Raw genomic sequence first — 15,874 nt, forward strand, 5'->3', positions numbered from 1 at the left:
GAAACAGAAAACAAGTAAAAGGGAAAAAATTACCTGAAACAATCATGAGGAAAAACATGAGGCGAGTTGAGTGGGTCTGAGTAGGTACTAGTGGAAAAGTGCCAATAGACTCTCATTGGGTCTCCGATCTTCCCTCCTGTACCAGTCCTCTTGCTCCTGGTACTACGTCCACTTCTGTTTGTCCGTCTTTTCCAAGCAGCCCTCTCAGAGTTTTCTGATCTCTGAAGGGAGTTCCTGCTTTTGCACAGCTGATATAATCACAATGTCTGGTCTTTGCAAGTTAACCTTGATGTGGCCTGGGAACTTGAACGTCCTCCCTAGATCAACTCACAGCGCCCAATCCCATTGATGGTTGAGTATTCCAGCTGCTGGTCAGCTCTGTATGAGGCTGATTCCTCAGCCCTGACAAAAGTGGTGTTTCCTCTGGTGACATATCTACTTGACGTTGGCCATAGTTCTGGTGATGGCCTCTTCAACGAGCTTTATCATATAGTTGTGCAGCCTGTAGTAGTAGCCCATCCCCAGGGTTTGTGGGCAACAAGATGTACTCTAAGGAAGCTCTGACCGGGGCACAATGGGGAGACTGGTGAATGAGTCTTCACCAAGATATGAAAATGTATAAGATTAGGAAACACGTCATAAACAGCTTGGATGAACAAGTTGATCTATCTGCCAGAGGTCATCCCAGGAAAGGAAGTAAAAGTCATAATTTGTTAGTCCTCCTCAACCCTCAGCTTCTTCCAGGTCGTGCTTATATCTGGCCGCGGCCTTGTCATAGTAGGGTTTGAGTTGGCTCTTAACCCCACCTGGTTAGTTGCTGCTCTGCTTTACCAGAACCCTATCCCTCAGCTGGGACTCCATTCGCTGTCTGTCTCCAAATGCCGGCTGATGCTATTGATAGTGTGTGTTGGTGCACTGAGTGCAAAAGAGAATATGAACCTCTTGAGTTGAGGCGGCTTAAAATGAGCTGGAGCAGGGTATTTTTCCCATGGAGCTGTTGAAGCTGTTTTGAAAACCAAAGCACATGATCTCCACTACGCGCATTTTTCCTAGCAGAGGCTAGAGGATACGAGATAGGATGCTGTGTTGGTTAAAATAATCATTGTAGCACGGTGCGTGCCACGGGGGCCCGACCGACAGGATGGAGAGACACGGAGCTTTGTGAAGAACCCTTTTATTTCGTTAAATCAACAGAGACACCAACACACGTGCTCCTGCACCTTCTCCCACAGCATCAGCCCCAGTCTGACTCCTCAGTCCTCTTTATCAAGGCTGGCAGGGTGATGAGGTTGACGGGCCACACCTGTGCCCCGTCAGCCTGAGTGGCTGCAGCTCCTCCACTCTGCCACACACCCCCAACGCCAAACTCGCGCCGGGGTCCGACCAGCCGAGCCTACTCCCCCCCGCGGAGCGGGAGAGGAAGCCCGGAACCGCCGTCTGCGCCCCGGGCCTTCCTGGTTCAGCACCGTCGGGAGGTCGCCCTCGGCGACGGGCCGACCAGCGGGAATGGTCGGGCGGCCGTCCTCGGCGACGGGCCGACCAGCGGGAACGGTCGGGCGGCCGTCCTCGGCGACGGGCCGACCGCCGATAACGCCGCTCTCGGTACCGGGCCCATGGTGGCCTCGGGTCAGACGGTGCATCCAGGACCACCCCCTCCTCCGTGACGCGGACCCGCGTCGGCCGCTGGTCCGCCTCCTCCACGGCGCAGCCCTGGTCTGGAGCTGGCGTGTCCAGGACCGCCTCCTCCGTCACGCCGCCCTGCTGGTCCACCTCCACCTCTGCAGCCGACTCCGCCATCGCATCCGACTCCGCCTCCGACTCCGCCTCCGACTCCGCCTCCGACTCCGCCTCCGACTCCGCCTCCGACTCCGCCTCCGACTCCGCCTCCGACTCCATCCCAGGAGCCGTCGCCTGGCGGCCTGCAGCGACTGCCTCACGGCCGGTCGGCTGCAGCGCCGCCAGCACTGTCGCGGCATACCTCAGGCGTGGAGCCGGGATGGGTCGCTCCGTCGGCCCCGCCGTCTCGGGAGCCGTCGCTTGGCGGCCCGCAGCTTCTGCCTCCCGGCCTCTCAGCTGCAGCGCCGCCAGCCCCTCCCGCGCTGCTGCGGTGAACCTCAAGCGGGGCGCAGGGGTGGGTCGATCCGCGGGCATCAGCGCCGCTAGCACAGCGAGCTGATGTTCGCCCTGGTCCCGGAGCAGGGCGGTCAGGTCCGCCATGGCCTGGGTGAGCGTGTCCAGGGCCCGCTCCGTGCCTCCCTTGTCCATCCCGTCGGGCCCCACGTTGGGTGCCAGTGTAGCACGGTGCGTGCCACGGGGGCCCGACCGACAGGATGGAGAGACACGGAGCTTTGTGAAGAACCCTTTTATTTCGTTAAATCAACAGAGACACCAACACACGTGCTCCTGCACCTTCTCCCACAGCATCAGCCCCAGTCTGACTCCTCAGTCCTCTTTATCAAGGCTGGCAGGGTGATGAGGTTGACGGGCCACACCTGTGCCCCGTCAGCCTGAGTGGCTGCAGCTCCTCCACTCTGCCACAATCATCAAATAGCTAGGCCGTAATTCTCAACATCAGAGAGCCATGTCTCAAGCTCCCTGATGCTGGTTTGGATGGCCATCCCTGAGACTGCACTTGCAGATTGGGCTAAAGCTCTGAACTGGTTTCTTGTGAAGAATGGGATTGCAAAACCACCCACATGGAGGTGGAACTTGTCCACTACCTTTCTTCAGCAACATGAAGTTGAACTTAGCCGGTTGGGAACTGATCTTTGCCAGGATATAAATTTCTCTAATCCCTGGATGCTCTACCAACCTATTGGCTCTGATGGTTAGGTCATCCATGGATGCTTTCATAGGAGTCTTTTAGATTTACGACCAAGATAGCAAGCCTCCACAATCAACAATGTTTGTGGGTAGGTTGAAGACAATAGACTTGTTTCCACTAGCGGGAGTTCTGGGTAGATTTTACGGGGACGGGCCGTTTGCGCGTGTTTCCATTACCAGAACCAGCCCTGTAATGTGGTCTTCAGGAACCTTAACAGGGGCAAAAAATGGCCCTGTGGTAAAGAGGCCCTTTTTCGACCCAGAGGGGCTACCTGGTGGGTGGTCTCTGCTGATTGGGTATTCTAAAAATAGGAAATTATATCCAACCCTCTCACGTGAACGTGTGACCATGAATCATTTACAGTGTTGTGCAAGTTCATACTTCTCATGAAATAGTTCAAAGTTCAGTTCATAGTTTAAAAATAGTAATAGTTCATGTTCATAGTTCACCATTTTCACTTTGAACTAGTTCAAATTCAGTACGAATGAAACTCCCCCCTATCCTAAAACTGTTCACTCTATACAATCATGTTTTGTCCTAGTGGCTTTTCAACTTTAATCAGAGGCTGTAAATCTCCAACAATGAAGTCCATTATCAGTTTGCCTCCCTGTTGCAGGTAAATCAAACCTCTGAAGGAGCAGCAGTGGGACTGGGTTCGTTTGGGGCTGTTGGGTCTTCCTGGTCTTTCCTGATCACTTTGTTTGATTGTCAAGGACTTGCAGATATTTTCTCACACTGGACGGATGATTTAACTCCACATGACGTTTCAAATGTGAAGTTGACGAGGCAGACGTTCAGACTTATTTTCTCAGCGCAGGTGGACATAATTTGCACAGAAAGGTTAGATTTTCACCGTCAGACTCTTTGGGGGACGATGTGTAAAATCCCTGCAGATAATGATAAGGATCATCATCTGACGGCTCGCTGACGCTGCGTCTGCAACGTCTCTCTCTTCACTGGTCATGTACAGATGCACAGGGCTCGGGCCACCGTTGCCATGGAGCCATAATTGGTGCAAATTAGCCTTCATCTGATTGGTCGATATGTGATAGTTCCTATTTTCTGCCATACCTTTTGAATGGTTTGACATAGAGAGTTGTGGGTGGTGTCATCGGACTCGGTTTTGAGTACTTGACCTTCATTGGTCAAAATTGCACACGCGAGGGTCCGTTCATTGCTGCTTGCAGCTTTAATTGGACTTTTTTCTTGCAGTGTTATCTCACACGCTCGGACACCATCTGTTTCATGCCCATGAAGCCCAACTGCACTTAAAGAGTTGTGTATTTGAGGGGACAGTGGCTCCTCAGCGTCATGTCCGATTGTCCAGGGTTTCTCTGTCTCTTTTCACAGCCATGACGAAGTGACGTGTGAGCAACGTCAGCCAGAATTCAACCCTCACTCTGAGACCAATGAAGTTTTTAACGTTACGCATTTCATTTCTGAAAAGGGTTTCAGTAAAGAGAAGGTTGGACTTGGATAAAGAGAAGCATGTTGGGAGTTTTCGTGAGGGGAAACTTTACTTCTCATTAGGTTACGTGGGTCAGCGTTTTCTCACACACACACATACTGAAACACTTGTTTGTTTGTTTGTGTGTGTGTGCAGCTCTCACACCGTGTGCAATACAAACAGTGGTGTTATTTATTCTGAAACAACCGTGGCAGTAAAGACTGACCTGATTGAAGGGAGCCTCATATTCAATATTTTACATGCATATGAACCGATGTCCCAGTGAGAACTCAGAGCTGTCCTCCTACCGTTACCACGGCTACGCACGTATGAGCTGGGCTCTCATGGCTCATATCAGTGGAACCGCAGGGGGGGCAGTGGAGTGTGTTGGGGCCCAGGGCTGGAAGATTTGCTGGGAGTCATTGTGTTTAATGTATACAAGAGCGGCTTGAGCTCATTGGCCAGAGTATGTTGCCTTGAACCCATCGACCTGAAATCCTCCCCCCTTCATCCACCCAATGACCCACATCCATGTTGTTGTTCTTGGAGCTCCACCTTTGGATTCTCCTCACGTTCTCTGCATTCAGGTGGAGATGCACAACAGGATTTACTTTTATAGTTTGTCCTGTTTACCTCACAGATCTACATTGATGATATTTAATAACATGGTGACCAAGATCTTGGTCTTCATTCCCTCCCCTGATTGCTCTATTGATTGTCTATTGTTGTATTGATTAGACACGAACGCATGTTCGTGTCTAATCATGTGTTTAGTTATTGCCCGGTCTCTCTTCCTTTCATGCCAGTCCATTTATCTTGCTTCCTTTTTGTGGTTAAATAAAAATAACACTGTTTACTTCTGCATTTGGACCGACACGGTATCTCAAGTATTAACTCTGCCCAAACTTTGTGTTTCTAATCCGTCTGAGCCAAACGAAGAGGAGAAAACTGTCTAAAAATGCTTGAAATGCAACTTTTGTTCTTTAGTTTCAATCATTTTCTCATGGCATAGCACTGTGTTGCTATGGGAGACAGTATCTATGGAAAGGGTTCATCAGTTTTGTGTGTGTGTGTGTGTGCGTGCGTGCGTGCGTGCGTGTGTGTGTGTGTGTGTGCGTGCGTGCGTGCGTGCGTGCGTGGTGTATAAAAGTAGTCATCCATTAACTATATGTTTTTTTTTATTTTATTTTATGTTTGTTTGGAATCAACAATACATACATCTTTATCGCATAGTTACTTGTTTCAACACAGTGCTCCAATTTGTTTTTTTCCATTCACAAAACATGTTATAACAGAACACCTAAACATGGGGTGTTTTCTATTATAGCAATACAAGAAAATATATATTTAAACAAATTTTTGTTAAAAGTAAAAGAAAAGAAAATTAAACAAAAGCAGTGCGTTTCTGGGAAATATACATTTTCCATTGCTCCCAGATGTCTTGAATTTAGATTGCTGCAGCCTCATTGAGAAAATAATTGTTTCCATCACAAATATATCATAAATTATATTATTCCATTCATCTATATCGATGGGATGTCTGGCTTAAGCCATTTCTTTGTTGTTGCTTTTCTTGCAGCTAAGCTCAGTATTCCAAATAAGTGTTTAGTTTCAGAACTTACAGTGGTTGAACGTACAAGCCCAAGGAAGAGTTCGTCCCAATTAAATGCAACATCCTCCCCAAATATAATCACTAGTTCTGTGTGAATGTTACGCCAGAAAACGTATACATTAACTATATGTTTTACACAACCAATGGACATGCCAGTGGGAGTTAATCGATGAAAACGCTCTTATGTGAAGGGAAATAGTTAGACTCTTTACAGGCAGGTTCTGGATGAACCAGAGGAACACACGTTGATGGTAAATGGTGGAAACCGTCCCCGCTGTCCACACGCATGTCCACACATGTGAGACTACCGCCCTCAGTTTACATGTCACATGAGTCCCGGGGGCCACAGAAGTAGATTAAAGTTGAGGATCTGAGTGTGTGTGTGTGTGTGTGTGTGTGTGTGTGTGTGTGTGTGTGTGTGTGTGTGTGTGTGTGTGTGTGTGTGTGTGTGTGTGTGTGTGTGTGTGTGGGTGGAGGGGTGGGGGCTTTGTGTTGAATGTATAGACGAAAGGCCTCAGCTGATTGGTTAGAGTATGTTGCCTTGGACTCATCGACCCGAAGGCTGCCACATACACCCCACCCTCCCCACCCCCAGGTTTATTCAGCTCCAGCCTTTTCCTGTTCATCTCTTAAGCTTCTCAGGCCCTCACTTTAACATCCCCCACAATCCTCCTTATCACCTTCACATTTGTAGTTGGTAGCACTGGTCAGCCGACGACCGTAAACATTCTTAAACACAGATTTCCCCATTTGATTATTTATTTTTGCTGACAATTATTCAAAGTAAATAAAAACTTTCCATCACTACTCAGTCCTGTGTTTTTGGAGTATCAGAAGGAAACACTCCACACCGAAAGAATTCAACCTTCTTGGATTTTAATTATACAATGTTTTGGTCTTGCATTGAAAATCATTTTTAAGATTAACTGTAGATGACAATGTGCTGTTATCAAAGAAAGTCAGTAAAAGAGTTTTGACTCCTCACTTCAGAAGTACAACATTTAAGGTTGTGGATGGAGATGAGGAAGGTGAGGCTTGATAATCCCACCCTGATCTGGTTTGTGACATCTCAGATTACTCCCTGGTAAGATTTACTGGTTGACAGATGCTCAGATTGAGACGGCTCCAAAGTCTCTGAGTTTGTCTTTTGAGTTTTTGGCTTGACCTCAAACTCCAAGCAAACTTTCATGCTCATAGTTTAATTAATCATACACTGGTTGGTTCGTCATAATGTTTCCTTTACACACTTGAATGGATTTCAAATGATCAAAGCGAAGACTCTCAGCTGCGTTTTCGGATGGTTGCCTGCAGCGAGAAGGTTTGTGTCCCTGCAGGAGTTTTTGTGGGGTTCTGCCATGGGGTTAAACCCTTGTTAAGCAAAGTACCTCCATTTGACATCCGCTGCTAGTCTGAAACTAGAAAAACACAGGGAAACACACAACGGGCACACGAGCGAGAGAAAAAACAAACAAACATGGACACGAGAACAGGCAGAGACACAAACAGCAACCATTCCAGGTCCCTGAGACTGAATCAAAACTAGACTACTGTGATTATCTGTCCCCCAAAACTGTGGAGTGAGTATGTAGGTGAGTGAGCAGGTGTGTATGTCTGTGTAACTGTGTGTGTGTGTAAAGTCAAAACGATGCTCCACCTGAACTGAAACTAGTGGAGGAGGGAGGGTGCAACCCCGCCACCGGAGAGACCATAAGCTGACAAGGAAGAAACCTGAACCCAGGCCACCAGCCGCCCACGGAGGGCTAGGAGAGGGCGGGAGGAAAGTATCCTCTGGCAACGATAGTACCTCCATTTTCAAGGACAACTGGTTGAAAAGAAGTTAATTGGTCCAGTTGGATCCATTCCCTCATCAGTTATAGACAGCTGAAGCAGACAAAAGGTCTGAGGTTGAGACCAGGAGTTGGCATTTGTCAGCTATTAGATGGGAGCGACTAATATGAAGTCCACGGAGAAGGACACCGTGAGGGTGGAAGGAAAAAAGAAACTATGAAAGACAGCAGAAACCTTTGTATATGGCTGAATGAAGAGCCTGACATGAATATCCTAGAGAAGGTAGGAGTATCGTGTCTAAATCTGAAGTCAAGAGTGAGAGTGTAAATACAGAGGGAGTACCACTTGGTACAAACCTGTGGTAGTGCTTAAAAAGGTTAAGGTCGGGCAGAAAATGTGTGAAAACGATCCTCCCTGACCACATTCAGACAAATGCTGCACAAGTGAGAGGACAGAGTGCAGAAGGATGGCAACCCTCAACACACAGAGACAGAAACTCCAGGCTTTTTGAAGGCAGGGAAATGGAATAATCCTCAATGACCAAATCAGCCGTTTGATCTCAAACACGCAGAAACTGAAGGAGCTGCAGTGAAGGTCTGGAAGAGCATCTCCAGAGACGAAACTCTGAATCTGGAGTCTGTGCGCTCCAGTCCTCAGTCACTAGGCCTGTGTTGAAAAAATCGATTTCCCAATTCTAAATCGATTCTCATATTAATTCCTAAAAATCGATTCAAATGTCTAAAGATTGATTTTTATTTATTTATTTATTTTTTTGGGGGGGTTTCTTTTTTTATTTTTATGTTTTTTTTTTATTTATTTATGTATAATTTTTTTTTCATCATTACATTACAACTTTTGGTTATTTTTTTGTTTATCCCCAAAAAAGGAATGTTTTGTTGGACAAGAGAATAACTAGAGCCATGTTTTTGCCTTTAAATATGTTTAAAGGTATGAAAACATTAAAGTGTTAGGTTATAATTGCATAAATTGTCTATATTTCATTACTTTATACACTGTCTTGGGGTTACATTTGCAAAAAATGCTAAAAACCAAATGCTCAAAAATTAAAAACCAAAATAGACCGAAAATGGAACAAATAAAAACGGAATGTTGGAAAAAATAAAACCAATTTCCTCCGTCTCTGTTTCCTCCCTGGATCTGTTTGGTAATTCTGACCCACATGATGTTTCTGAAAGCAGTTCTATCAGCATTCTGGGAGGTGATTGGTCCTTACAGCATCATTATCTGCCAATACTTGCTGTTTAATCTCAATATAATACTAGTAGCAATATTTTGCATAACTACAGTCATATAATTCATGCAACAGCTCAAAATACAGTTTTAATAACACTAACCCAAATCAATATCGGAATCGAATTGAATCAAATCTTGATAATCGATTCTGAATCTTAAGAATCGGAATCGAATCGATTCTTGACATTTGAATCGATCCCCAGCCCTATTAGTCACTACCAAATATGTTCATCTTTGGTAGATTCTTTCATCCAATAATTGTACTGTTTCAGTTCTTTCACTGCTGTTTTCTTTTGTGGTGGTTTATAAAAGTAGAAGCATCAAAAGTCGTCGCCCAAACATTTCTGGATAAAAGAGAAAGCCTTTATTGTCATTATAATAATATAATGAGATTAAGCTCCAGATCCAACTAGATCTAGATCCAACTCTTATTTCTTCTTTTGTCTTTCTTTACTGCACAGAGAGCATGTTTCGTTCATCTGTAAATGATTTACCGAGTGAATGCATGGGAGATAAACAGCTGATGGGTCAGCTGCGCTGAGGTGCGGCACAGCTGGACTACGTGCCAGATCCAACCCTGCATTCACTGACATTAAACTCTTTTTTTTGTCTGTTTGTGTCTCTGCAGGCTTCCCATCTCCCACACCTGCTTTAACCAGATCTGTTTGCCTCCATATCGAACCAGGAAGGAGCTCAAACACAAGCTCACCATCGCCATCTCCAACGCTGAAGGCTTTGGCCTGGAGTAACCTGGCCGCGCACACACACAGACACACACACACACACACACACACACACACACACGGACTGCCTGCCTGCTATGCTCGCTATGCGTCTGTCACAACACGGATCCTGGGTTTGTGGATCAGACTGCAGAGGAAAAGTGTCGCTCAGCAAGCTGGACTCACCTGTTTGAACTCTTGATATCTGCAGCAGAAGAAACTGCCATTTTATTTGCACATAAACTGGTTCTGGTCGGAAAAAGGACCTTGAGTGAAGGAAACTAGAGGATCTTTACAATTACACTACTGTGCAAAAGCCATAAGCAGTTTAGATTGAGAGGACGGCGATGCTGTGGGAAGTTCTCCGAGGAGCCTGGAACCCGCCTGCCTGACGTATGGAGGCCTGCTGCCTGTGAAAAAGCAAATGTGTATTTCATTCGTTTCTCTTTGCTACATCTTCTTATTGTGTAGATTATTAAAAAAGAAGGTGCAGTATTTTTTTTAATCCATCCTTACTTTGCTCTTAGTGCTTAAATCTTTTGCACAGTATTGTAGATGCTTCCTGAAGAGAAGGAACGGTCGGCCTTCCTACATCGTGATTGTTTTAAATGTTGTAGGGCTGGACCCGAATAATCGGACCTCCGGATATTTTTTCGTTTGTGTGACATCGGGATTTAATCCAGATTGATAAAGTTTGTTTTGTTCAAGCAGTTAGCGGGACCCCCTTCTGGCTGAGCGGTACGCTTTACCCTGGGTGACAAGTCAGCTGGTTAGACCCCCCCCCCCCTTCGCATTCATTCCTAACGCTGTTGTAAATTACCACGGCCTCTTAACCTGCTACCCGTCTTAGACCAGTTTGACATTTTACGGACCTCTCGTGGTGATGACTCCAGTTTGGCGTGTCGCCTTGGAGCCATTATTACCCCTCCCACCCCTCTTCACTCCCCTCAACTCCACTTCCGGGACCCGGGAGACATTAATGGCACTTTTCCACTAGACCCTACTCAGCCCGACTCAACTTTCCCACCAGGGGTCTAACGTGCCAAGTAGATACTTTTTCTGTATCTACTATGCCGAAATTCTAAGCTGCTGAGTCGGCTGTATCTGACATCATCACACTACAGACCACTGATTGATCGGGGGGTTGGAGTCAGACGTCTGAGTCAGGAGGAGGAAATCAGAGAAAGAGACTCTGAGGGATTCTTGTTCATTTTATTCGACAGGCAATGGTTGTGCAAAAGTCTGTTTCATGATCCAACTCTGAGGTGCAGATGTTCATAAAGCTGGTGCTGAGGAGAGAATTAAAAAGGGATCTAGACGGTGATAAGGAACGACCAGATCTACCAGGAACTCTGTCTCTTCATAGCTGCTCACGGCTCTAGCTGACTTTTCAGCAGCGCTGAGACAAACTAACAAAAGAAAAAAGCGCTTGGCGCTTCTTTCTACGGAGCCCCTAAAGGGACACGGATTACGCGCGCGTAAAACCTTTAAGTGAGCACGTAAAGTTGTTTAAGTGAGCACGTAAAGTTGTTTAAGTGAGCACGTAAAGTTGTTTAAGTGAGCACGTAAAACGTTTATGCACTCACTAAAAAGTTTCACGCGCTCTCGCAAAACTTATAAGTGAGCGCCTAAAAGTTGTTCTACGTGAGCGCGTAAAAACAAGTACATGGGAGTATTGGTGGAACTGGAGACCCTCCAGTTGCGCCCTGCTCTGTTTATGAATGGAAATGACATTACAGGATTTATCTGAGCTATATTTTAACCTGGGTCTTCATTATAAGGACATTAGCACTATAAAACTCATTTTATATCTAAAAAAAATCTGTGTCCCTTTAGGGACTCCGTATCTTTCACCCTCATTTTTTAATCAGCAGCACATCTATCATCTCCTCCAGGTTCTACATCTTTAGTGTTGTTGTCTTCTTTGTTTAGATTACACAATCAAATACGTCACAGCAGCTTCACTCCAACCTCCTACTTCTCCAAATGCTGAATTGTTATGGAAAAGAAACTTGGCTGAGTTGAGTCGAGCCGAGTAGGTACTAGTGGAAAAGCGCCATAAGACACCCATTAAAAGAGACAAAACTTCAAATACTTCAAATAAATCTACAACCAAAGCTGTACGATGGAATTCGGGTCAGCCCTAAACTCTAGAAACCAAATCCCTCCTGAAACTTCTCTACAAAACCTCAAATCACTGAGACAAGCCAACTGTTCGTACTTTCATTTAAAGTATCATGTTTTTCTCAGGTAAGCCTTCCGCTCAATATTACTGTCACCTAAACGATTTAACCGGTTTATTTGCAACATTGAACATTTACTCTCGTGCGCATTAAACTGACTAACACAGATTATCCCGTTGGGAGCTTTATCCAGCATCTTTAAAGGTACGAAGCAACACTAAGCGTCAGTGTCCGTAAGCTAACTCGAGTTGTAATATTCTCCGTCGTGTGTCGATCCCGACTGCAGTCACTTTTTGAATATGTTTTATGAAATGTGTTTTTATCCGTTTGCTTTGTTTGCAGCACACTGTGGTGGTGTCGTGCTTGCGGGGAGAACGTGCGCTTGTATATCATGATGATGGTAATTGTTTTGTTTGCTGACATTGCAGCCTGCTGTAATCAGACAGAGGCTGCAGCACAAGTGTGTTTAACGTCCGAGCAGAGCCGTCTGTTGACGGCTCGATGTTTATGTTGTATCGCGGCTGAATGACGACGAGCCTGCAGGGAGGTGCTTGTTGGTAGACGTCGTCCTTGCTGGTTGGTGCTGAACTGGAGATGACAGAAGAAGCCATCTTCCAGGTGTTATAGGGAGGACTATAAGGAAGAGTCTTAGGGCCAGGCAGGAGGAAAATAAAAGTTATATTTTAGAGGAGGAACATTTTTTTTCATCATGCACTTCGAGAAAAAAGTGGAAATGTTGAGAATAATGTTGAAGTACAATTTCGAGACAAAAGTCGAAATTTCTACTTTATTCTCAAAATTTTTTTTTAATTATGCACATTTTGAAAAAAAGTCGAAATGTCGAGTTTAAGGTTGAAGTACCATTTTGAGAAAAAATTCGAAATGTATTTCAACTTTATTCTCGAAATTTCGACTTTATTCTTGAAATTGTATTTATTTATTTTTTTTTACCTTTTTTACCTTTACCTTTTACCGTCTGCACACATTAATGGTTAATACCATGCTGGTAAGAGCCTAAAGCATATATATGTGCATTGTTACTATATTTAATATATATACACACATATATATATACACACATATATATATATATATATACACACATATATATATATATATATACACACACATATATATATACATACATACATACGCATACACATACATATATATATATATATACACCATACAAACCCAGTTTTTTTTGTTTTTTGTTTTGTTTTGGTATTTCAACGTTTGGTATTTCAACGATCTCGACATTTCAACTTTTTTCTCAAAATTGTATTTCAACATTTATAAAAAGACTTTGATTAAAAAAAAATTATATTTCAACATTAATCTCGACATTTCGACTTTTTTCTCGAAGTGCACAATAAAAAAAAAAAATCTTCCCCTCTCAAATATTTTTCTCCTGCATGGTCCTAATACTCTTCCGTAGTGACTCAGTAGTTGTGTGCTAAGAACCTTTAAGTTATTACAGTCCGTTTCACGAGTCCAAGCAATGTTTTTTTGTTCAAGGCCCCGAGGAATCTCAAAGCGTGAGCTTTCACCAGTCCCTGGGGACTCGGCCCACAGTTCATTATCCAGAGATGCTCCTTCACAGTAATCCTGGATCACAAGCCCCTCCTCTCTTCAATTCAATCTGCTCAGATGAGACTCTCCATGGAGAGTCACCCGAGTCAGGGCTGGGTCTATCAGACATGTTCCGCTGGGTCTTCCTCTCAGATCCGCCATTTGATTTGTCGTTGACCTGGTCGCATCTTCCCCAAAGATAAAGTTTTGTATTCCTACCCAAGTGTCACGGTTTGTTACTTCCTGTTTTATTTTGAAGCCTGTGTCTTTGTGTTTCAATTCTGGTTTGACTTTCCTGTTTCCCATCTGCCCTGATTGTCTGCACCTGCATCTCGTTAACCTTTGTGTGTATCTGGTCTTGTTTTTCCTTTGCTCCCTGCTGGTCCATATTGTTTGTTCCTCCATGTTTTCTGCCCAGGTTTTTGTAGTTTTTTATTCTTGTTTTAAGCTCTGGTTTTTGCATCCTGTTCAGCAGCGTTTTTTGTTTTGTTTTCACTAATAAATCCTTGCCTTCTGGTCTCCTGCATCTGGGTCCTACTCCAACCGCACCATAACAGAACGGACCAGCCGGAAGCAAGGGCAAGACAAGACAAGACCAGATAAACACACAAGTGTTAACGAGACACAGGTGCAGACAATCAGGGCAGATGAGAAACAGGAAAGTCAAACACAAAGACATGGGCTTCAAAATAAAACAGGAAGTAACAAACCGTGACACCAAGTAGTTGTGGTTACTCATCTGGATGACCCTTGTTTTTAAGGGATTATGGAAGAGTGAATGTTGTTCTGAAGGGATTTACTTGTACTGCTGAAGCCAGTTCCTCAGGAGACCACAAGTACCTTGTAGAAGGCAACCGGATTTGTTTTCTCTTCCCTAACCAGACTCGCTCTGTGAAATGGGTCTGGTACCCTTTAAAATTCATCCATTTGCATCAGTCTGCAGGGGGCAGGGCAGGGCGGCAGCGGGCTTCATGCGATGACTCAGGTGGGATCGCCCCAGAGCCGCTGTGCAGAACAACCAGGATGGCTGCATTGGGCTGTATTGGATGTCTCTTGTTGATATAGAGGGTATGCATTGACGTCCACGCCCCCTTACTCCCACTGAGTGGCAAAACATCAGCAAAAAATGGCTGCAACTAGTGGAGAAGACGGGATAACAGCCGATTATCGGCTTAAATTAAAGGCAGTTGGACTTGACAGTGACCCGTACAGTTACCCCAAGAACCAGTGGTCCATGGACATTAATATTTGGTCACGAATCGTGTTTGCTGATATTTATATGTACTTAATTTTCTACAATACACGAAGCAAAGCTTGAAGGCTTACAAAAGTCTTGACGCTTGGTTCGACTACAAGGCAGGATTTGTTGGCAAAATTAAAGTGATGAGGACACCGAACTTTATGATTTGACCGTTTAACGTTAGCTACCCAAAAATCCAACATTACCTGATACAAAATGGGAACCGCAAATCCACGTTTCGGTGCCTGGAATCCAGTTGTTTCTGTGAATTGCAGCGATCCATTTGTCTCTCTTAAGCATATTTTTCGGCAGTCTGTAAAACGATAACTCTGATTTCTTGCTAAATCTATGAGTACAGTCGATCGCACAACAGCTCTTTCCCATTTTAGATGTTTTCCAGTTCCAGTCTTTCTGCCACTCAGTCTTTCTGCCACTCAGTGGGTGTAGTCTCATCTGTGACGTCATGCTCATTCCCTCTAATAGACGAGTTCTTCCTACGGGAGAAGGAGGGACCGAGGACGGCCGCCCGGGCTGTGTTTTCTCAGGTCTTGCAGATGTTTCAGCTCTTATCCAAAAAACTTTTTCTGAGTTTCAGGCCTATAACATAACTAATTTGTGGTTGCTTAAGCAATCGGGTCATTCATATAAACCTGCTAATAAAAACCTTAGTGACTCTTTCAAACACAGGCCGCACAAACCCAAGATAGTTCATGGGTTTTCCAAGGGAATTTCTTTTAAATGAAGGTACACCAGATCTTTTCATTTTAGGCCTACAAAACATGAAAAATAAGTTGGTTACATCATAGAGATCAGTGAGGATTGGTCTTTACTCGATTATTTCCCGCTTCCAACGTTCCAAGAAAGCACATTTCCTTGCGGTGGAGAGCAAGGACAAAGAATTAATGATATTAAAGCATCACGCAGTGAAAGTTCTTATCACGAGGGCCGTGGTCGACTATGGCTGGCACTCCTTTAAAGATATTATCTTTCACCTTGATAAGATTATCCGTTGCATCCCTGCTTTGTGCCTCAACACTTGATAAAGTCGCCTTTTTAAACGCAACCTTGAAAGGAATATTACTTGAACGTCGAGGCGAAGCACAGTCGGTTATGATTTGCTGCAGAAGTCTTGTGTCGCAGCTTTCTGTGACTTTTCTGGCATTGCAGTCGGAGTGCTGCTGGCTTGTAGAAGGTTGCCGCGGTAAAATGTAACCGGGCAACAGTTAAGCAAC

The 15,874-nt window shown here is 44.8% G+C and overlaps 1 protein-coding gene across 1 annotated transcript in view; it reads left to right on the forward strand.

The window, feature by feature from the left end:
• The window catches only part of LOC133463576 (probable E3 ubiquitin-protein ligase HECTD2), a 92,666-nt gene extending 80,088 nt beyond the window's left edge, over positions 1-12,578 (forward strand). Inside the window, exon 22 of the mRNA XM_061745170.1 lies at positions 9,554-12,578. Coding sequence (XP_061601154.1) covers positions 9,554-9,674 — 121 coding nt within the window. The 3' untranslated portion in view covers positions 9,675-12,578. The remainder of the gene's footprint in view (positions 1-9,553) is intronic.
• Positions 12,579-15,874: the final 3,296 nt, after the last annotated feature.

Source organism: Cololabis saira, chromosome 17, assembly GCF_033807715.1.
Source record: "Cololabis saira isolate AMF1-May2022 chromosome 17, fColSai1.1, whole genome shotgun sequence".
Classification (NCBI taxonomy): Eukaryota; Metazoa; Chordata; class Actinopteri; order Beloniformes; family Belonidae; genus Cololabis; species Cololabis saira.